The sequence below is a fragment of the Ovis aries genome, chromosome 1 (genome assembly GCF_016772045.2).
Source record: "Ovis aries strain OAR_USU_Benz2616 breed Rambouillet chromosome 1, ARS-UI_Ramb_v3.0, whole genome shotgun sequence".
Classification (NCBI taxonomy): Eukaryota; Metazoa; Chordata; class Mammalia; order Artiodactyla; family Bovidae; genus Ovis; species Ovis aries.
The window spans coordinates 25733105-25755410 of record NC_056054.1 but is presented as its reverse complement, the minus strand read 5'-3'; the positions used below and the strand labels follow the sequence as shown (position 1 = coordinate 25755410).

Below are 22306 nucleotides of genomic sequence, written 5' to 3'. Positions count from 1 at the left end.
CGCCAGGCTGCCTGGTTCCAGGCCTGGGAAGGGGCAGGAAGGGGCAGTTATCCTCCTCATTGTCACCCAGGGGGCCGAGCCCTGGCCCAGGCACTGAGACATTGATGGGTCAGACCTGGGGCCTTTTGAGGACTGGTCTCATGTGTGGGGGTGGGTGGGGAGCAGGTAAGACTCAGTTACCTTACAGCATTACCTGCTGAGGCCTGCAACTTGAGGAAAGAAAATGCTGTCAAAGGAGCTGTCACTTTGCTCCTCAGGCTAGGGTGGACTTAGGGCTGTGTGTGCAGTTAGGTTTAGTGGTTTAAAGACCATAGTGATCTCAGGTGCCCCAGAGGGGACTGTGGTTTTAGAGCCTGACACCCTGTGACGAAATAGCTGGGGGCAGTAGCAGAGAAGGTCTGGGCTGCCAGAGCCACACTGCATCTTTGTGCCATGACCTCAGTCCTAGAGGCAGCAGCAGCCAACCGTAAGCACTTGGGGACCCTTAAGTAGGGGTGGAGGGCAAATGGCCATCCCTACCTCGAGAGCCCTCGATGGTTCCAGCACAAAACATTGCCCTCGATGGTGTCCCTCTCGTTCAAACTTGCCATGGCTCCGTGCTGCCCACAGGCCCAAATCTGTAAGTCTTCACCTGTGTGTAAGGCCCTTTCAGCCAGACTTCTGCCCCTCATTTTCCTTGTCCCTTCAGTCTCTCCCCACTTCACCCCATTTCAACCTTCTGTGGCTCAGCTGTCCCCAAGCATCAGAGTTGTTTGACTTTCCTGGGCCTCTGCCAAGAAAGCTCTTCCTGCCTCATGCTTCCATCCCATTTTCAACTCAGATATCCTTCTCCTGGAAGTCTTTCCTGACTCCTCCAGCTGTGTCGGTTCTCCTTCCTCGCTCCCACAGCCCGTGGCTTCCCTGGTTTCATCCGTTCATCCCAGTGCCCTAGGAGTGTTGGTGCACAGCGCCTACAATGAGGCCTGAAGGGCAGGAGGACAAGGCCCAGGGCCCTGCGCTGGCTTCTAGGGGGATGCAGGCGTGGGCAATGTAAGCTAACTGGGGACGTGTTGAGTACCCTGTGTGAAGGAACCTGGTGATGGGACTCAGGAGGCAGTGGGCAGGTGCTGACTCGGGCTCCCTTTGCCTTTTGGGAAATGAGATGAGGAAGTGACCCGAGTCTCCTGCCAAGAGTTCCAGGAGACCGCAGGGCTTTGGTTTTCTCCCCGCAGAGGAAATCCACGCTGAGGTCTGCTACGCAGAGTGCCTGCTGCAGAGAGCGGCCCTGACCTTCCTGCAGGTAGGAACCGCTGCCTGTACAAGCATCCTGGGGGTTTCAGAGGGCGGAGCACCACATCTTAGCCTGAAGGATCTAGAGAAGCCATGACCTGTGGTTGATGCAAGGACCAAGGCACAGTTACCCCAGCACTCCTGGCCCTGGGCAGGCTCAGTGGCAGAGGTGACGGGCTTTCCCAAGGGGTACACATGTCCCCACCCACTGACAGGATGCACGTCCACCTCGTGACTGCTGGTTTTCTGCTGCTTTTGTGTCACGGGTTCAAATGTCAATCAAAGCCTGACATTTGATTTATTCAACAGACAAGTTGGAATGAATCAAACTTGATTCATTCAAGAACTTGACTTGTAGCACCTGCAACACACCATACTTTGTATATACATTGCAGGGTTGTCGTTTTTACATACCTTATACCCATTACATATTTGTTTCTGCCTACATTTGCATATTTTATTTAACCATCACCTCAAGCCTGTGAAGGGGAAAATTAGGGGGAAGGACCCACCTTCTCAGGGTCATATGGCTAACAAATGGCAGAGTTGGGGTTTAAACCAGATCTGGCTGACTCAGCCAAGTAGGAAATGGCAGCCACTCTAGTATTCTTGCCTAGAGAATCTCAGGGACAGAGAAGCCTGGTGGGCTACAGTTCATGGGGTCACAAAGAGTTGGACACGACTAAGCACATGGCTTCTGGCTGACTCAGAGCCTGTGCTCTTCACCATAGAGGAAATTGTGAGACCCTTTGGTTTTACCAAAAAGCCAGGATTATAGTTATAAATATATGTGCGTATATATTCAGTCTCTTCAGTTGTGTCCAGGGATTGAACCCGCGTCTCCTGCATTGCAGGCAACCATCATGTAAACAGGTATATTGGGGTGGGAGAGGCACATATAAATTTTATTGTTGGGGTGTTCTTTATTTTTGTTAGTGATATTTCTATCTTTTTGGACCTTGGATGATTAGAATTTGATTTATCTTAGTTCTTCATGAGGATCATCATGAATGGCCTTTTATTTCCTTTGTTTGTATACTCTATTATTGCACATAATACCTAAATACCCATGAACCCCACCCCAACCCAATCAAAGAACAGAACCCTGCTGACAAGCCTCCTTCCCTCCTTGCCTCCTCCCTCCCTTCCCCTGGGGGGAGACCACTACCTGGAGTTTTGTATGTATCATCCCCACCCTATTTTTTTTTAAAATGGTTTCTCAGCTTCCTATTCATGTCTGAACACCAAATTGCTATGTTTTGGTTGCCTTTGAGTTTCTTAAGGCCTCAAACTGTGTGGGACTTGCTTTTTTTACCCAATCACATAAGGCTGTGTTTAATACTCCCTGCTGTGAACATGCCAGTTTGTTTATCCATTCTCTGGCTAAAGGACATCTGGTTGTTTCGGTCCTTGGCTACTGTGAACAGTGGTGCTATGAGCCTTCTTGAAATACATCCATTTTTGTTGGATGTATACCTGGGAGCAGAACAGCCAGGTGGGCTGTAGGTATTGGTGCTTCTTTTTTTTTTTCCTGCATCGTGTGGCATGTGGGATCTTAGTTCCCCAGCCAGGGATCAAATCCATGCCCCCTGCAGTGAAAGTGTGGAGTCTTAATCGCTAGACCACCAGGAAAGTCCCCAGGTATTGGTGCTTTAAATTACAAATGTGATAAATACCTGTTTGTTGTTAAAAAAAAAAAAAAACCCACAATCCCAAACCAAAAGTCTCCCTTCCTTCCCCACAGTTCCTCTACCTGGAGGAGACATGGTTAACTGGTGGGAGCATCTCCTTCAGGCCTTTCTCCAAGAGCATAGTTCATGTACATGTGAGCCTGGTAAAGGAGGCTGTGGTCCAGCCCTGGGCATTTTGGAAGGCTTGTTTGGCAAGCAAGACGCTCGTCTTAAGTCCCCAGGATAGAGTGGGGAGGTCTAGTTTAGCTGACCTCGGACCCCTACCCATGCAGGGCCCCTCATAAAGTGGGGCCCAGGGAAAGCAAGGAAGGATCTGGAGCCTTGATGATCCTCTCAAGCCTGTGGCTAGGCACCCAGGCCTGGCTCTTAGCAAGTCTCCCTCCTGCAGGACGAGAACATGGTGAGCTTCATCAAGGGCGGCATCAAAGTTCGAAGCAGCTACCAGACCTACAAGTGAGTGGGACTGGCCTGGGCTGGGGGATGTGAGGGTTGGGGGGCACAGCAGAGCACAGCACCTACTATCCTGTGCCCCTCAAGCTGCCCTGTGGGAGGCAGAGGGTGCTGGCTGGAGGCAGGACACCTAGAATGCTGTGTGACTTCACATTTCTGCAACCTCAGGACCTCCGTTTTCTGGAATATTATTCCCCTGGTTTTCTGGGTGTATCTGTTCATTTGGTCCCCCCAAGTGCTGTCTTTGTGCCTAACTCTGAACTAGGGAAAAATAAGACGTATTCGGTACAAGCAGCTCGGTCTGGTTGGGGTAGGAGAAAGATGCAGGAACAATCATTTTGAGGACAGCAATATAATTCCTACACATCCGTAAGGCCCCGTCCAAATGCCACTTTCCCCATGAAGCCTTCCTTGAACCCTCCAATATGTAGAAATGGTGCTTATACACACACACCCCCTCCCCAGACTGGGAGCTCCTCGAGGGCCAGATAGGTTATTTCCATGCTGGCCCAACACTGGGCCACACATAGGGCCGTGTTTATGGAGCGAAGATTGAAGACTTAATCCAGAGCACTTCTGCCCAACATGGTCCTGCAGTCCTTGTCTGTAATTCTCAGACCAGGAAAGCTCTGAAAGTAATTAACCCTCCCTCCTGCCCCCAGTTTGGCATTAAAACTCCTTTTCCATTAAAAGTTGAATCGACTTGAGACTGTTGCCATTACTTTGCCCACTTAATGTGAGAGTTTCCCTGTGGAGACACTGTGAAGTTGATTTCAAGGTGTTCCTGGGATATAACACACCATGCCGTATATGGATGCCAGCTCCCTTCTGTGGTCTCTGCTGGAATTGCTCAAGGAAACCAGATGTGTGTTCTGGCCCCTCCAGGCTCCCTACCTGCTGCCAGAGTGATGTTTTCAAAGCACAAACCTTGTCAGGTCACTCCCTGCCAACTCCCAAGACCTCTCTTGCTCTTAGGATAAAGTCCCAGGTCTTTGCCGAGTCACTCCTGGGAGCTCCGTTTGTTCTTGTAACCTCATCTCCTGCCCCACTCTGCCTCAGACATTTGGGCCTTCCCTCAGTTTTGCAAACATACCAGCTCATTCCTACCTCAGGGCCTTTGGACATGCTGTTCTCGCTGCCAGGAACATTCTGTGCAGGCTAGCTCCTCGTTCCTCAGGTTTCAGCTCAGATGTCAGCCCCTTGAAGAACCCTTCCCAGCACCCCAAATGAGGTCAGGCTCCAGGGTTCCCCCTCTTCCTCTCAGTGACTTGATGGGGGTCCGTCCCTGAGAGGGGAGAGTTGTGAAGATAGCAGCTTGATGGCTTTGTGCTCTGCCGTCCAGAGAAGCTCAGTCAGTGTTTGCTAAGTGAATGCTCTTAAGATGCTCATGGCCTGCGGAGGAGGCAGGTACCTCTTTAATTTCCCTGTCCTGCCCCAGGCGGACTGGCATATGTGTGTGCTCAGAACTATGGGTGACCAGAAAGAAGAGGGTTGGATTCCGACCAAGAAACTCCAGGAAGACTTCCTTAAGGAGGTGCTGTTGGAGTTAGCCCAGTGTTCCTCATCTGGGGCCAGTTTCCCCGCCACGAGGCAATGTCCAGAAACATTTTGCTTGTCATACTGGGAGAGGCTGCTCCTGACAGCTAGTGAGTGGAGGTCAGGAATGCTGCTAAACTTCCTAGGATGTGCAGGACAGCCTCCACCCCCCGCCCCCAATCTGAACAAAGAATTATCCAGTTATCCAGCCTAAACTTATCGGTAGTACCAAGGTTGAGAAGCTGTTCTAGACAGAATGCAGAGCACAAGTCAATGCCTAGAGGTCAGATGAGGCGGGTGTGTGAGAGCTGATAGAGCTGAAATTCAAGAGCAAAGACTGTCATTACGGTGGGAGATGGGGCTAGAGGTTCCTCGAATATCGGCTCTCTGGATTGCCAGACAGTTACACATCCACCACCAGGGAGTTCTGAGGTCAGTAAGAAGTGGGGGCCACTTGGCCCCAGCTGGAAGGGGACCCCGCCCCCCAGCTGTGGCTGAAACAGGCTTTACCTCCCTCCACAGGGAGCTGGACAGCCTTGTGCAGTCCTCACAGTACTGCAAGGGGGAGAACCACAGGCACTTTGAAGGAGGGGTGAAGCTCGGCGTGGGCGCCTTCAACCTGGTGAGTGGGCGTGCCTCCCCGTGTCCCGCATCTGGGTTCAAGATTAATCTCCCCTGCACATCACTGGCTACACTGGGTCTCTGCTGGGCTACTGTCCTGGGCCCCAGTGATGAAGCAGACACACTGCCAGCCTGGGGGTAACTCACAGCTGGGGTGGGAGTGGAGGCTGGCCATGGCTCCACGGTCCCTTCTGTACGTTTCTTCCTGAGGCAAGTTGAAGCTTGAAATCAACTATGGCGACAGTATTTATAGCACCAGAAATTGACAAACACAAGACATCAGGGCCTTTTTTACCCCAGAAAGCTGGTGGTTAAACATTGACCAGTGGCTGGGAAGGAGACAGGCCTGGAAACAACTGATGACCCATGGGGAACAGAAAGCCAGGACTTCTTTCTGGGGGAGTTGGGGAAGGTTCCGGGGAGCGGGGAGTATTTGAGCTGGAACTTGAAGGATCCACAGGTAAGGGAAGTTTTCCAGGTGGAAAGAGCATTCTAGGCAGAGGGAACAGTGTGAGCTGAGTCAGGAAGGCTCAGAAGAGGTGTGCCTGCTCCTGGGAGGAGGAGCTGCTCTTGGATGACTTGGACTCCTGGCCCTGGGTGGCCAGGGACTTACCCCAAAGTGTGTGTGGTGGGCGGCAGCTCCTCACCTATAGGCAAAGCCTGTTCAGATGGGGATCCCTGCCCCTCTCTGGGTTTCAGATTCCTCATGGTAAGATGGGAGCAGTGATTCTGGCCCAAGTGCTGAGAAATACAAGCTGCAGAGTGCATCAGATACTTTAGCAGGTTGTAGCTGGACTGTCTTGGGTTCAAGAAGTGGCTCCACTTCTGATCTGTGGAGCCTTGGGCATATTCTGTCACTTACCTTATGCCTCTGTTTCTCCCTCTGTCAAACATAGCAGTAAATCCCTTCTTTGCAAGACTGTTCCGAGATTCAATGCAATGACAGAGATCCTGGTACAAAGCAGGGATTAAGTGTAATAACAATAGCTAACTGCTAGGTGCCACCTCTGTTATGTGCTTCATGTGTATTAATGTGATCCATTTGGTAGGGGCTATTTTTATTTCCATTTTACAGATGAGGAAATTGAGGCAGAGAGAGGTGACCGAGCTGGGAGTGGTGAGGTTAGGATCAAGACGCAGTCTTTTCCTTATTGTCATGCTGTAGTGCCTCTGTCCCTCAGTGGGAGCTGGGGACGGCCTCATGGGCATTCCAGAGATGGACTTGCACCTCAGGGATCACCCCCAGGACTGTGGAGGTCTGCATTTGGGAGGGGTGGCCCCCACCCCTCATGGGTTTGCCTGCCTCTCTCTTCAGACGCTGTCCATGCTTCCTACCAGGATCCTGCGGCTGCTTGAGTTCGTAGGGTTTTCAGGAAACAAGGTAACCACCTCCCTCCTGGGGCTCCCAAGCCTCAGCCCCAGGGCCGGAGCTCAGCTGGTAGGGTGTGGCTGAGGGGCGGTGGGGCCTTAGCACCAGCCCTGGCTCAGCGCTCCGCTCGGTGTGAGACCCTGGACAAGGCCCAGGCCTCTCTAGGCCTCAGTCTGCTCTCCTGCAAATGGGACCAGTGATTGCTACCAGGCTCTTCTCAGGGTGGAGAGGCTCTAGGGTGAGGATGGGTATGAAGAGCGGCTCCTGGGGTCCTTTAGGGGCCTGGGGTCATCATCTCTATGTCTGGTAGGTGTTAGGAACCTGGTCCTTCTCTCAGATAGCCTTGAGCAAGTCCCTCCCCTTGGGACTTGTCTGGGAGATGCCCATGGGGAGCCCTGCTGTGCACTGGGCCTTGAGGTGGAAACCAGAGGACTCAAGAACCCAGAGGCTTTACTGAGGGCAGGAACCTGAGTGCCAGGTAGCAGATCAGGGAGGGCTGCCTGGTGGAGGAGACCCAAAATGGTACAAGGAGCATTCGCCTGGAAGTCAGGAGCCCTGGGTCTGTCTAGCCTCATCCCCTTCTTCCTGTGACTCTGAACAAAGACTACTGACTGACCTCTCCACTGATCAAATCAGTGTTTCTCCAGCTTAGACTTTCTCCAGCCTTTCCTGATTTTTTGCCATGTGCACAGACCTCTATATTATTATTTACGTATTATTTTTCTCAAATGTGGTTCTTTTTTTTTTTACTTAAATTTATTTAAAGGACACATTACTACACAGAGACCCCATATTATGTGGCATGGTAAGAGCATGATCCTAACAATAAATACTACGGGACCAAGCAGTCTTCCTTGGTCCACCAGATTGTGTAGCCTGTTTCTCTCTGTAGCCTGTTTCTCTCTGTGTGAAAGACAGCTTAGAGCAGGGTGATGCTGCTCTCTCCAGCACCACACTGAGGCTTTCTCCTGTACCCTGAGGACAGTCGAGTACTGGGAAGGGCTGCTCCTCCCTGGGACCCTCTGCTTCTTCTCGTCTGTCCCAGGACACATACAGGCTTGGCTGCCATCTGTGGTCCGTGGCCTGGGCCCAGGGAAACACTCATTACAGGCTCTGCAAGTCCTCAGTTTTGTTTTGTTTTGTTTTGTTTTGTTTTTTTAAATAAGAAGGCCCTTTGGTCCTGAGCAGGATCTCAGGATGATGATGGAAGAACACGAGAAAGTCTGAGAGGTGGGACAGGGTGGCCTGGCCAGGAAGAGAGGGTGGCAAGGCCGGAGCAAGAGGGACCTCCTGCACCCACCAGCTCCAGCTTCGTCTTTGTTCCAAAGTCAAGGGGGTTGTGGAGGGTTTGCAGCTGGGGTGAGGCAAGTCAGATGTGTCTATTAGAAAGATCAGGAACACACCCTAGGATAGGCAGTGGGGCAGAAACTGCTGGTAGTGATACAAGCGTAGTCTGGCTTCTTGCTCCTCCCCAGGCAGGCTCTTGGAGCCTTCTCCTCCTGGCAGCCTTCCCAGCCTGCAGTTTCTATGGCCCTGTCTGTGCCCTGAGCCTGTGGTTAGGATTATCTGCCTCCTTGTCATTTCTACTCCCCGACCAGACTTGGGGCTGCTCAGGGCCTTGGCGCCTGAGCAGGTGGCTATAGGGAGGAATGGGGAAGGGGCTATTAGGGAGGTAGGGGACGCTGTCGCCTTTGCCCTGGCTGTGGCAGTGGGGTCCTCTGCCCCCAGCAAGATGGCTGAGGCACTGAGAGGGATGGCCTCTTGTTCCTGGTTGCGTGGCCTCCAGGGCTCCAGGCTCGGAGCCCAGCGCTGTCTGGCCCCTTCCGCAGCAATGTTGCCCTCACAGCTGTTGAGGGACCTCCCTTCCCCTCCCCTGCCCCAGGTCGCGGGGTAGAGCTGGGGGCCTCGGGCCTGGCTGCCTCAGCTGTCCCCGTCTTTCCCCCAGGACTACGGGCTGCTGCAGCTGGAGGAGGGTGCATCGGGGCACAGCTTCCGCGCCGTGCTCTGCGTCATGCTGCTGCTCTGCTACCACACCTTCCTCACCTTCGTGCTTGGTAGGAGCGCCCTCCCAGTGAGCGCCGGGGCCTCTGGGCTTTGACTGCCTCTAAGGGCAGGGGTGAGAGGGCAAGGGGCTGCTGGCCCCCAGGACTGGGGAGGGGGCCCTGAAACCAGAAACAGTAGAACCGCAACTGTCAAGGGGCCTGGACACTCACTTCTTTACAGTGTGACTGGGTTCCAGACTCGATTTTCTCATCTGTGAAATGGGGGTGGGTCCTGCCCACCTTGTAGAGGGCATGAGGATGCTGTCAGCCCTGGGGTCTTATTCAGTCCTCACATCACCCTGGACACAGAAGAGTTATCATCCACATTTCACAGAGCAGAAATGGAGACCCTGAGAAGCCCCTGGCAGGTTGCTGGGAGGATCACCAGGGAGGATGGTGATGAGTCCTGTTGTCCCCCACCTCCTTCAGGCACCGGGAACGTCAACATCGAGGAGGCAGAGAAGCTCTTGAGACCCTACCTGAAGCGATACCCTAAGGTGAGCCTCACCTCCTGGCAGACACCTGCAGCCCACATGTGCCCTGTGGACCCCCACAAACCCAGATACGTGTCATTGTAGGGCGCCATCTTCCTGTTCTTTGCGGGGCGGATTGAAGTCATTAAAGGCAATGTTGATGCGGTAAGTAACAGGGGTCTGAGCCAGTGCTGGAGGCCCCTCAGGTCTTCCAGGTCAGTGGGACTGCAGACACACAGACAGGGGACAGGCAGACCAGGAGGGGGCCTGAGAGAAGACCCACGAAGGGAGCGGGCCCAGGAGAGGCACTGCCAAGACGGGAGAGTCTGGGAGGGCGAGGGAGGAGGTGGCAGTGCTGGTGAGTGGGATTGGCAGGGAGAAAGAGGGATACAGCGCCCTTGAGTAAGGCAGAGAGGCGGGAGGGTCCACTGTGCAGGGAAGGGGGACAGGCTGGAGCCTGCTGCTAGGGGCGAAGCAGGCGCCTGGAAGGCCTGACTAAGGATCTGGGCTCCAAGGTGGGAGGGAGCCGTGGAAAGGGTGAGAGAGGGGAGGCTTACCACCCTGGCAGAATCCCCAGCACTAAGCCAAGGCCCAGGACAGACCCCGTGACTTGGAGTTCTGGCACTTCCCGCTGGTCCTGGCTGTGGTTCCTCAGGCCGAAGGACAGATGCCCCGGGTCCAAGTCACTTTGTGGAAGCTGCTGGAACCTTTGGAGTTTGCTCTGAGGCAGAGACATCATTGTATCACTTTAACACTTCCCACTGCCTATCATGCCTCTGTTATAGCTCTGTCCCACACCCTTTCGCTTTGTGCCGAAAGACTAGAGTCCCTAGGAGGGTTGGTAACTGGGCCCAAGGTCATGTAAGGCTTTGAGGATAGAACCGGGACTGGCGGCCATACCTGCTGTCTCCCCGATGCTGCTGCTCGCCCCCCTCCTGAGGCTGGCATGGGGCTGGGGCCGCTGTGGAGCTGGGCAGGGATGGAGGGTGTGGCGGGGGGTTGGGGCAGATGGCTGGGGCTGGGGGGTACTGGCAGAGGCTCAGTGGCAGGTGCCCGCAGGCCGTCCGGCGGTTCGAGGAGTGCTGCGAGGCCCAGCAGCGCTGGAAGCAGTTCCACCACATGTGCTACTGGGAGCTGATGTGGTGCTTCACCTACAAGGGCCAGTGGAAGATGGCCTACTTCTACGCAGACCTGCTCAGCAAGGAGAACTCCTGGTCCAAGGTGGGCTGGCACCACATGCTGGGGGAACAGGGAGACCAGAAGACCCGCCTAGATTGGCCATGAGCCCCCAGACCAGGACCAAACCCCTAACTGAACACAGACATCTCAGCTATAATTTAAGCAAAACCACAAATTCTACTAGACCTCAGGGTTGGAAGGAACTAAAGACCACGGGAAACAGGTGACCTTTAGAACTACAAGGTGTCGAGATTTTTAGCCACAAGGGACAGAAGTGTCACTCACATGGTCTGAGTGAGTGTTGCCCAACATAACTTTCTGTTACAGTGAAAATGTTCTATGCTGTCCAGTGTAGAAGCCCCCAGCCACACGTGCACGCCAAGCTCTTGAAATCTGTCTGCTGCAACTGGGAAACTGGATGTTTTCAATTGTATTCTATTTTAGTTACTTTAAATGTAAAAAGTCACATGGAGCTAGTGGACATGTTACCTGACTATGCAGGTGTAAACACAAAGGCTTATTGGTTCATAAAACTGAAAATTCTAGGTACATCTGATTTCAGGTTGGGCTGAATCCAGGAATTCTAAGTGGTTTGGGCTAATTTTTTCCAGCTGGGACTACGCTCTTCTCTGTGACTTCTTCACTGTACAGGCAGGTTCTCTCCATGTGCCAGCAGGGTGGCTATGGGCTGCCTGTTCCTGTATCATCTCTCCCATTTGGTTTCAACCAAAGTCCCATGATAGAGCCTCATTGGCCTACATAGATCATAGGCCAGTGCCTGGAAACAGGGGTGGGAAGACCCCTCATGGATTAGAAGTAGCAGAGGGGTGATTCGCCAGAAGAAAAATGAGGTGATGCCCCAGAATAAGTGTTGGGAGTGAGCATTAAGGAGATGCCACGGAGGCGAAACAAAACAGATGCTCAGCATAAATGCTTATCATGGTTCAATTCAGTTCAGTCACTCAGTTGTGTCTGACTCTTTGCAACCCCATGGACCGCAGCACTCCAGGCTTCCCTGTCCATCACCAACTCCTGGTAACTTGCTCAAACTCATGTCCATCGAGTTGGTGATGCCATCCAACTATCTCATCCTTTGTCATCCCCTTCTCCTACCTTCAGTCTTTCCCAGCATCAGGGTCTTTTCCAATGGGTTAGTTCTTCATATCAGGTGCCCAAAGTATTATCATGGTAAGTAGTGAAATAAGTATCAGCCATTATCATCACAGAGTAATGATAGCACAGAATGCTGAACTAAGAGTCTTAGAATCATTTAGAGCATCAGAGAGCATCCGCTATTGTGAAATCCATAGCACGTATGTCTCAGTGACCCTGATTTTCTCATCTTTCCCCCACCTCTGCATGAAAGTCCCTATTCAGTCACCTTGCCTAGGGCCCAGGCTGAAAGGGACTCTCTGGCTCAGGGCTGGCTTCCCTGGTGGCTCAGATGGTAAAGAATCTGCCTGCAGTGCAGGAGACCTGGATTCAATTCCTGGGTTGGGAAGATCCCTAGAGAAGGGAATGCCAACCCACTTCAGTATTCTTGCCTGGAGAATTCCACGGACAGAGGAGCCTTGTGGACTACAGTCTGTGGGGTTACAAAGAGTCGGACACAACAGAGTGACTTTCACTTTCGCTGGCTCAGGGCAGGCGGGGCTGGGAGGAGGAGTGGGCTTTCACTGAGCTCTGACTGTGTGCCCAGCGCTTGTCCTTTCCTCCACATGACACCCAGTGAGGTAGATGTTACCTTCATCAGGCACATGAGAGACACGGAGGCTGAGAGGGTGAGACTTCCCTGGGCCACACAGCAGCTGGTGACACACACGGGATCTGAAGGCAGTTTTGTGTGACTCCAAGGCCTCTGCTTTTCCCTCGCTCCTCAGTTCCCCTGAGTAGGCCCAGCTTGCCCCAAGACCACCTTGCTGTTGAAGGCACTTCCTCAGGCCCAGCCCCTGTGGGCCAGCATTCATCCCTCATCCCTCCCCCTGCCAACAAAGCCTCCAGGAACCTTTTTAAATTAAAGTGATCTAGAAGCCTGCTTGTGAAGTGGGGCAGGCAGCTGGGCCTTCTACCCGGGGAAGAAGAGACCTGAGGTGGCCACCCAGCTGCTGTGAGGAGCAGAGGCGGGGCGGGCCAGGCCTCCCACGCGCCAGCAAGTCTGCCTGGGAGTTGGCTCAGCCTTCAGCTCTGTGGCTGTGGGGTGGTCAGCCCCCCTCTCTCTGCAATGCTTTCTCAAAAGGGTTTCCTGTGAAAGTAGGTAGAGGTTGTGGCACCTCGAGTTCTGGGGCCTCATTCATCCCTAAATTCCAGTGCTTGGCTACTAAAGTCCCCTGGCTTCCAGCTCTAGGGAGTTGGCCTATGGCTACTGCCCTGCGTGCCGGCCCCTCTGTTCAGTGTCTGACTGTGCTCGGCTGGCTCACCCCTGTGGGCCTCATCCCTAGAGCTTGCAGCCCGTGCTTGTCTGGCTCACCCCGTGGGCCCTCTGCTCAGTCTGCCTGTGTTCGGCTGGCTCACCCTGTGGGCCCTCTGCTCAGTATCTGCCCGTGCTTGGCTGGCTCACCCTGTGGGCCCTCTGCTCAGTATCTGCCCGTGCTTGGCTGGCTCACCCTGTGGGCCCTCTGCTCAGTATCTGCCCGTGCTTGGCTGGCTCACCCTGTGGGCCTCACCCCTCGTGCTTGTAGCCAGAAACCAGGCGGTGACAAGTGTGTGCTCAGTGCCACAATGGGGGCATCAAGAGGGGCTCAGAGGCGGCCCTGAGTGGCCCAGCCAAGAGGACAAGGAAGGCTTCTGGAAAAGGAGATGTCTGAACTGAGAGTCTCGAAGGACAAGGAGTTAGGGTGGCAGGACACCCCAGGCCAGGAGAACTGCAGGGGCACAGGCTGGGGAGCCAGGGGCGGCCAGGAGGTCCTGTTTCACCAGGTGAAGGGCTTGTGGGCGGAAGTGCAGGGGGACTGTGGAGGGATCTTCCCCCTCTAAGCCACACACTGGAAGCTTCTTGGGGACAAGGACTGTCTGCCTGCACAGAAGCTAGTAGAATAATCCAGCCAAATAAATATGTGGAATCAATAGGCAAACAAGTAACTGGGAGAGAGGACTGCCCCTCAGGCAGGGCGGCTGTGGCTCCATCAGCATGGCCCCATAACATCCCTCAGTAACCTGGATGCCCATGGCTCTCGCCATGCTAGGTCGCTGCATCCGTCCTAATTCCTGCTGACTCAGTGCGGGTGGGGGCCAGGGCTGGGGAAGAAGCTCTGAGAGGAAGCCCACAGATGAGCCTGGCAACGAAGGGACAGTGGGGTCCCAGGCAGAGGGATAGCACAAGCAGGACCCTGAGGTGAGTTCAGGGGGTGATGGGGGAGAGTGGCCCAGAGGAGGAGCCGGAGAAGCCAGTCTCCAGGGCCCTGAGGGGCTGTTTGGGCTTTAGCCTGACAGTGGGGGAGCTCTTGTTGCTTCTGGCTTGTATTTGTGCTTTTAGAAATCTGTCCTGCAGTCGCTTGGCACCCTCACATGCCAGTCCTATTCTAGAGCACGTCAGCTACAACTGAACAGAGCAAAGACCTCGAGGCTCATGTTCTAGTGGGGAGAGAGACAAGAAACATAGATGATGCGCTGTGTAAGATAGCGCCAGGTTCTGGTTAAGCGCCATGAAGAAAAATTGGGCAAGGTGTGGGTGGAGGATGTGGAGAACAGTGTGGTCAGGAGGGGCCTGCCTGAGAAGACACCAGAATGGAGTGAAGGAGCAAGCCAGGCTGACATCTCCGTGAAGACTGTTCCAGGCCTGGTAGATGTTAGGACAGGTGTCAAAGGAAGCTGAAGCCATGAGTTGATATATTCTGGAAACAGCCCAGAGGCCAGTGTGGCTAGAGCGAGGGGGCGCCAGTGGAGAAGCTGGAGGGGAAATTGAGGGAGGCTGCCTCGGGCCTCGCAGGCCGTGACAGGGAATGTGGGCCTTCTCCCTAAGTGCAGTGGGGTATCATGAGTCAAAGAGAGACTGCTGTGACCTCATTCTAAAATGTCCACGTGGCAGCGGTGGGAGAATGGCTGGCAGGGGCAGGAGTGGGAGCAGGACATCAGGAGACCACATGGACCAGGGCGAGGCCTGGAGCGGGAGATGGCATGGAGAGAGAGGGCCAGGCCAGTGGGATTCCAGAGCCCTGGGAAGTCAAGTCCTGAGGGCTGGGTGGCTCAGTACTGGGGCCAGGGGGAGGGAGAAGGCACAGGTGACACCAAGAGGTTAAAGAGGGCTGGGGAACAGATTTCACTGAGGGAAGCATCTTAGCACACCCTGCAAAGACCAGATTTTCCTCATGTTGTGAAGGGCAGGCCGAGGTGCTGGGGGCAGACTGGAACTGGGAGCAGCCCTGGGTTTCATCATGGGTGGGGCTCCCAGGTGGAAGTTGCTTTCCACCTTCTCCTAAGACTAGACTCCAGGATGTCCGGCTCCCTTCCCTCCTCTACTGGCTATACTTTGCTGGGTAGCAGCTCCAGGGGGCAGGAGCTGTGGTTCAAGACTCGACCACTGGAGGGCAGCACAGAGCCAGGTTCCTCTGGCATTGAACTTCAGGCAAAGGGGAGCGGCTTTCAGGAATACATCTCTGAGATGGGGGTGAGGTTGGGGCTCTGCAAACCACCCCTTATCTTGTCAGCGGATCCCTTGAAGCCACACAAACCTGGGGTCCCTCCCAGCTCTGCCCCTAGCAGCCCTGCGGTCCCAGGAAGCAGAGGTAGGATACAGATTCCTTTCTGGCATTGTCTTTGGGATATATGTAAAGTGCCTGGTACACAACAAGGCAGTCTCACCAAGGGACCCTGAGATGAGCCACAACCCAGGTCCCTGCCCCTCCTGGCCTCACACTTCTTGTGTATTCCATGCTTTATGCTACCACCCATTTGACTTACACACGTCTCTGCCCTCCCTTTGATCAGGATGTTCCTTTTGCCTGGAAGGTCCTTTTTCTGTTTCCGTGAATCTTCCCATTGGCCTTCAAGGGCCCAGTGTGAAGTATCTTCCCTGAAGCCCCTGCTGCCCCGTCTTTGTATCTCCATCCTGTCCTCAGCACCGCCTGGCGCACCCACTAGCTGCTTGCATCTGCCCAGTTGCTTCAAAGTGGAGAGGTCAGGAGCTTAGACATGGCCCAGTACGGATTTAACCCCTAGGTCATGTCCTCAAGTTGCCTCGGCTTCCTCACCCACTTTCTCCCCTGGGGGTTGGGGGTAATAGTGAGGTTCCAGTGAGGTATCTGTGCCAGTTCAGGACTGTGGCTTGGAGGGCAGGTTGCCGACGCTTGACTGTTGCTCTGCCTCACACAGGCCACCTACATCTACATGAAGGCCGCCTACCTCAGCATGTTTGGGAAGGAGGACTACAAACCGTTTGGAGATGACGAAGTGGAGCTGTTCAGGTGGGTCTGGTCATTGCATTCCATCGTAGGTCTCAGCCAGGCCCTGCCCACAGCCGCCCTGAGCAGAGGGGGACGGGGGTCGCCATCCCCAGGGCCCGGGGCCCCCAGCCCTCCCCAGCCCTCCCCCCACACCGCGCCTGTCGTCGTCTCCCACCCCCACCTCCTCTTGCTGCTGCTGTCAGAGCCCTTTGAATCTGTTCAGAGGTTTTCTTTCTCAAAAGTGGTTTTGTCAACATCATTTCCACTGGGCCTCTTTCATCCAGAGTGTAGCACAGATGTGGACACAGGTCCAGAGAGGTTCCTTCTGCCGAGTTAACCTGATACACTCAGAAAAGCAGAGTTGGAATCACGTAAGCAGGATTAAATCTGGCCTCTGCCATTTGTTACCTGTGTCATCTGGGACAGTTTCAGCATCTGTAAAATGGGAATAACAAACTCGGCTTTGCAGGGTTGTTTTGCAGATCAAATAGAGAATAGATTTAAAGAGTCTGTGGTAGGGCCTGGAGCCAGTAAATGGTGGCTGTTTTTATTCCTACCTGCACTGCTGTGTTTGCCTTCTGTGAAGGGCCTAGAGCAGGGCTCAGCCACGGCAGGCCTGAGGAGGGAGCCTCGGGCTTTCCCCCGGTCATGGGAGGGTTGGCCCCAACTTGCAGATACGGCAATGGGTGTGGTCATCGCTTCTGGGCTGTCGCAGTCACAGGGTGCTGTCATTTACTGAGGGACTTAGTTTCTTTATCTTGTGTAACTCTTCTAGAAGATCTGTGAGGGTAAGAATCCGTGGGGAAATAAGAGTTATTTTTCCTCCATCCTTCTAGATTCTTGGCTGAGACCCTCATAATAAGATTAATGGAAAAGCAAACAGAAATGTAATAACTTCTGTATGGGAGGGACCCAGGAAAACCGAGGTGACTCTCTGAAATGGCCCAAGCTGTTACCTTAAATGCCATCTCCAGCTAAAACAAGAAAGAAGAGTTAGTTGAATGGGGAGCCAGTTATGGGAGGTTTTCAGGTAAAAGAGAGGGTATATGGTTGTTATGCAGACTTTAGTCTCCGCCTTCTTCACTGATAAGTTTCTGGAGATTCAGTCTTCCTCCTCTTCCTGGTCCAGAGAAAGACATCCTTACAAATGACACTTTCCTTGTAAATGTCTCTTACAAGAAGGTTAAATTCTACTAGATTTTCAGAGCATTTTGTGTGTTTGCTGTTTTCTTAAAAATAATCATCCTAAAATAACCCTTATGCCAAAGACGCATATTTGGGGGTAACAACTTCTTTCCATATCATTGTCTCCATTTCAGGGATAAGAAAGCAGGCCCAGAGAGATTCCACAGTGAATAAGTGGCAGAGGTGTTTGCTGGGGACCTCACAACTAGGTCCAGCTATTTCCTGGGCCTGGACGGCTCAGGTCACAGCCATACCCCCATGATTGTGGCAGAGATTCAGGGCAAGGCAGAGCTGGGGGGATGGGGCCCCAGATGTAGTCTTGCTCAGCTGCATACCACATTTTACTCTACCCTTGGAAACAGCTGAGGAGGCTGCAACTCACATGGCCAGAGTTAATGAAAGGTTTGTGCTGTGTGGTCTTGGGCAGGTCCTTCCCTTTTTGAGTTTTAATCTCCTCTGTGAAACTAGGGTCAGACTTCTGCTGGGCCCTCAGGAAATGGGGGCTGGGAGTAGAGAGGGACAACTGGAAGGCAGAGCAGACCTGAGGAGTGGTGGTGGTGGTCATGTACATTCTCAGCTCTAGCTACGGGTACAGAGGAGCCTGCCTAGCCATAGGAAGTGGTCAGATCTTGCGATAGGGCCTATGAAATTAGGTCGTAGCCACAGGGTATGAATCCAACACTCTCGTCATATAGATGGGGAAAATGAGGCCCAGAGAGGGGTCAAGCAGTGGGCAGGTTGGGGACTCTCAGTTCTAGCATTTTCTTGCCCTCTCTCCATCCTCATCTCTTCCACAGAGCTGTGCCAGGCCTGAAACTCAAGATTGCTGGGAAATCTCTACCCACAGAGAAGTTTGCCATCCGGAAGTCCAGACGCTACCTCTCCCCTAAACCTATCTCGTTGCCCGTCCCTGCTCTGGTGGGTAGGAGGGTCTTGACTGGTCCTGAACTCATTTGGGATTGTGGGGATTAGCTGAGGGTCAGGGATATAGCCAGTGACCCTGGAGGGTATGGACGCAGGACAGAGACCTTCATGACCCCAGGGCCTGGAGATGATTTTACAGATCACCTGGCCCTGGGTGAGGGACACAGGAGTCTGAGCCTGCCTCAGCCTCTGAGAAAGCATGGTCTACTAGGGATGGGGGTGGGCAGGCAGGTGAGCAGGCTGCAGATGCCGGAAAGCAGAAAGCGCAGCTCTCCCAGACAGGCATCTCTCAGCTGTTTGTGTTGCCATCCTGTCTGTTTCTGTCTTGTCACATGGTTTTAATTATTGTTTATACTGTTCCTCCGTCACTGCCCCAAGCTTTTCTGAGGCTGGGACCCGTGTTACAGTCAACTTTGAAGTAACAGTAATTGCTGGGATTGTTACTGGGCACATGCTTGTTCAAGGCTCGTTACACCCATTGCCTATTGCCTCATCTGATCTTCACAAGAACCCTCTTAGGTGCTGGTGGCATCTCCATTTTACAGAAGGGGATAAAAAGGCCTAATAGATAAGTAGGAAGCTAAAATAGAGATAAGATATAGCTAATAACTTGTCCAAGTCCCTTAGCTGATGAGTTAGAATTTGAACCCAGGCAGTCTGGTTCCAGAGACCATATTCTGAATCACAGCTATGATGCTAATTCCATGCATGATCTGAGCAGGCATCAGAGCAAGTTCTAGTTTGTTAAGAGTCCTTGTTATTCAAATAATAAGGCAGCCAGAAAGGTAGGAAGGGTGCTGCTTCAGAGACCTGGCTCTGCTGTTCACTAATTGTGTGACCTTGGATATAGGGTTTCCTTTCCCTTAATGTAAATATCTACCTTGCCCATTTCATAGAGCAGGTATGAAAGTCTGCTGATAAAAACTTATTAAACTTACTGCAGAAATTAACAAGTTCAGTATTTATGTAGAATTTATTTTGAGCTTATATCCTGAATATCTTTAAATAAATTTTGAACTATTTTACAATTAAAAATATAAAATAAAGCTGTCATCAAATGGGGGCATATGTTGTAAGGAGGGGCAGGGAAAGCAGCTAACCGGATATTTAGGGGAGAATTTCCAAAACTGTAACCTGCAAGATGCTATGTGTGCATAAGATTATTTCTGTGATTAAATACATTTGGGAAAGACCGGCCTGAACAAAGTTTACATACTGTAGACCTTCTTGGAGCCTTTATATGCTCATCTGCATGGTAGGTCTCCGAGAAGAAGCTGAAATGCAGTTTTTCCCTGTTATTTAGCCACAGAACTCTTTTAGACCATGTAATGATTTACTAAGTACTTGTCAAAACTTAAAGTCCCTCCCTAGAACATAATAAGAACTATAAAAAGTCTTTCTAGAACTTTATGTATACAAATCACTATCATGTCCATTGCTTGGTTCGATAGTTTAGGAAATGCTAATCTCGGCTAACAGAATTACTAGAATGAAAATTTAGTATTCTGAGCTTCCTGGCAGTTAAGGCAAAGAAAGAAATCATGTTTCATAGATGGAAACTCAGGCCCACTGCCTTAGTGAAATAGGAGAGAAGGTATCTTGGTCTTAAGCCCCTGAAGAGCTTACGTCAACTATGATTCCTCTGGTACAGGAGGCCTTGTTAGCTGGAGCAAGGAAGACAACTCCCTGGAGAGTGTGGGGCATGACTTTGTTCTCAAAGGATGGGAAATTTGGACAGAGAGATTGGGAGAGTGCAGACTAGTGCCCTAGGGATCCAGGAACAGAAATGTAATTGAAAACTATATGAGGAGAAGAGTGAGAATACTGGTCCATCTTAAATTCTCACAGGGATAAGGAGAGATCTCAATAATAAGTAAGAGATAAGAATCCCTATCACTCCCTCAAGCCTACAGCTTCAAAGGCTGGGCTGAGACTTGTCATGGAAGATTAGAGCTAGAAGGGCCTTTAGTGATCCTCATCTGAGCTACACATTTTATAGATGGAGAAACTTGAAGCCCCACTGGGGAGGAAACCTAGGACTGACTTGCTCCCCTGCCCCTAGGAAATGATGTACATTTGGAATGGCTACGCTGTGATTGGGAAGCAGCCGGAACTCACAGATGGGATCCTTGAGATTATCATCAAGGCCGAAGAGATGCTGGAAAAGGGCCCAGGTGACTACCCGAGGCCCTTGAACTGGCCAAGCTGGGTCTGACCACAGGTCTTTACAGCTGAAGGTTCCCTCTACCCAAAATGTCCTTCCTCACTTCTCCACCCTGGTAATTGTCCTCTGCCTTTCTAGGCTGAGTTTCAGTGACAGCTCCTCCAAGAAGCTGCCCCTTGTCCCCCAGGGAGCATCAGGGCCTCTGCTGGGCTCCCACAAGCCCCGAGCTTCCTTCAGTCGGTCCTGATTTCACTGCATTGTCATCGTCTCAGTATCTGTCTTTCCTCCCCAGATGTGTGCTCCCTGCAGACAGGGGCTATGTGCGAGCCATCTCTGTGTCCCCAGGGCCCAGCAGAGTAGGGGCTCCAAGAGTAACTGTTGGGCAAATGAACAAAGCTGTCTTCCCTCACTCCCCTGTTCTCAGAGAATGAGTACTCAGTGGATGATGAGTGCTTGGTGAAGCTGCTGAAAGGCCTGTGTCTGAAATATCTGGGCCGTGTCCAGGAGGCTGAGGAGAATTTCAGGAGCATCTCTGCCAAGTAAGTGCCTCTGTGGCTGCGCTCGCTCCAGATGGCCTCCTGCTGGGCCCGGGGCTCCAGGGTGGCGTTTTCTGGGCTTCTCTCTCCCTATGCACACGTGCACGGTGCCTGGCTCTGGCCTGCTCCTCCTCTCTTCACATGTACTAGTTTCTGTTTTGTGCCAGGACCCTTCTAGGCCCAGATCATTAGACCTTGTCCTCCAGGGCCACCAGACTGCCCAGCGACAGGAGCCCATCTGCAGTGTTTCCTGTGAATGGTGCCCCCTGGAGTTTGTAACTGAGGATCTCTGTCCTTGGGGAGTACAGATATTAGAGAGACAGCTATAGGTAACTTAATCTGGTATGGTGAGGGCTGTGCTAGAGGAAAGCAGAGAGGCCAGCAGGTGCCAGGAGGAGGGACCTGAACCTAATGCTAGACACCAAGAAAGGCTTTCCAGTAATGCCACTTCAGTTGGAAAGTTCAGGCAGAGAAAGCAAGGAAAGAGGAGTTTTAAGTGGAGCAGGTAGAGGATGTGCTAATGCCTGGACACAGGAAAGACACCTGAGGTCGGGCGGTCAGTCCTTCCCTGCTTAGGTGAAGCCATAGAGGGAAAGGGTTGCAGATGAAATAAAGGCGGTGGGGGGAGGGGGGTGCAGGGTTGGGGACTGAGGTGGAGGTGGTCCTAGGACATGACGTGAACCATAGGTTGTCAGGGACTTGGGGCCCCAGGTGCAGAGGACTGGAAGGCTTTGCTGTGGTTCTTAAGTCTTTCTAGGGCTAAATAGTGGGAACCTTCCAAGCTGGAATTCAGGTCAGAAAACCGCACGAGACCATGAGTTGGATCCTCCCATTTGGGAGACGCTCAGGAGGAGTCTGACGGACGTGCCCAAAGGATGTCTCAAGAGCAGAGCCTGTAAGCTGTGTTTTCTTCTGTCCTACAGTGAAAAGAGGATTAAATATGACCATTACTTGATCCCAAATGCCCTGCTGGAGCTGGCCCTGCTGTTTATGGAGCAAGGCAGAAATGAAGAGGCCGTCAAACTCTTGGAAACTGCCAAGTAAGGCTTGATTTGCCTTGGCCTGGCCTTTGTTCCCCATGAGCTCAGGGGAGGCAGAGGTGCCAGGCGGCAGTGTGAGAGGGTGCTGGCAAAGGCAGTGTAGCAGCCCAGAGGCTGGGCCCACGTCCCGGGGGAACCCAGCTCTCACCTGGTTGTAGGGAGGCTTCTCCCCTAATTTACCAAAGAGGAACTGAAATCCCAGACTCAGTGACTGAGTTATCCAGGGTCACACCGCAAGCTGCAGGGCTGGTGTGAAGATGCAGGTCTCCTGCCTCTAGCCCATGGATCTTGAAAGCATTCCTTCACACTGGGCCCCAAAGGACCAAGAGTGGCTCCAGAGGGCACGATGACAGGTAATCCCTATTAAATTTAAGCCCAACTCTTTCTTTAAACAGAGATAGGGATCAGCCTTTAAAAATATCCCTTGGCTAGTGGGTTCCCACAGCTCA

The 22306-nt window shown here is 52.6% G+C and overlaps 1 protein-coding gene across 4 annotated transcripts in view; it reads left to right on the top strand.

Annotated features, from left to right (window-relative positions):
- The window catches only part of TTC39A (tetratricopeptide repeat domain 39A), a 54874-nt gene that overhangs the window by 26655 nt on the left and 5913 nt on the right, over positions 1-22306 (top strand). For all 4 annotated transcript variants that reach the window (XM_027969961.3, XM_027969966.3, XM_042247870.2 and 1 more), the window contains 13 exons: positions 1212-1279; positions 3349-3413; positions 5469-5568; positions 6883-6948; positions 8882-8990; positions 9408-9475; positions 9557-9616; positions 10511-10672; positions 15938-16029; positions 17991-18111; positions 20180-20291; positions 20706-20820; positions 21741-21857. In XM_027969961.3, coding sequence (XP_027825762.1) covers positions 1212-1279; positions 3349-3413; positions 5469-5568; positions 6883-6948; positions 8882-8990; positions 9408-9475; positions 9557-9616; positions 10511-10672; positions 15938-16029; positions 17991-18111; positions 20180-20291; positions 20706-20820; positions 21741-21857 — 1255 coding nt within the window. The remainder of the gene's footprint in view (positions 1-1211; positions 1280-3348; positions 3414-5468; positions 5569-6882; positions 6949-8881; positions 8991-9407; positions 9476-9556; positions 9617-10510; positions 10673-15937; positions 16030-17990; positions 18112-20179; positions 20292-20705; positions 20821-21740; positions 21858-22306) is intronic.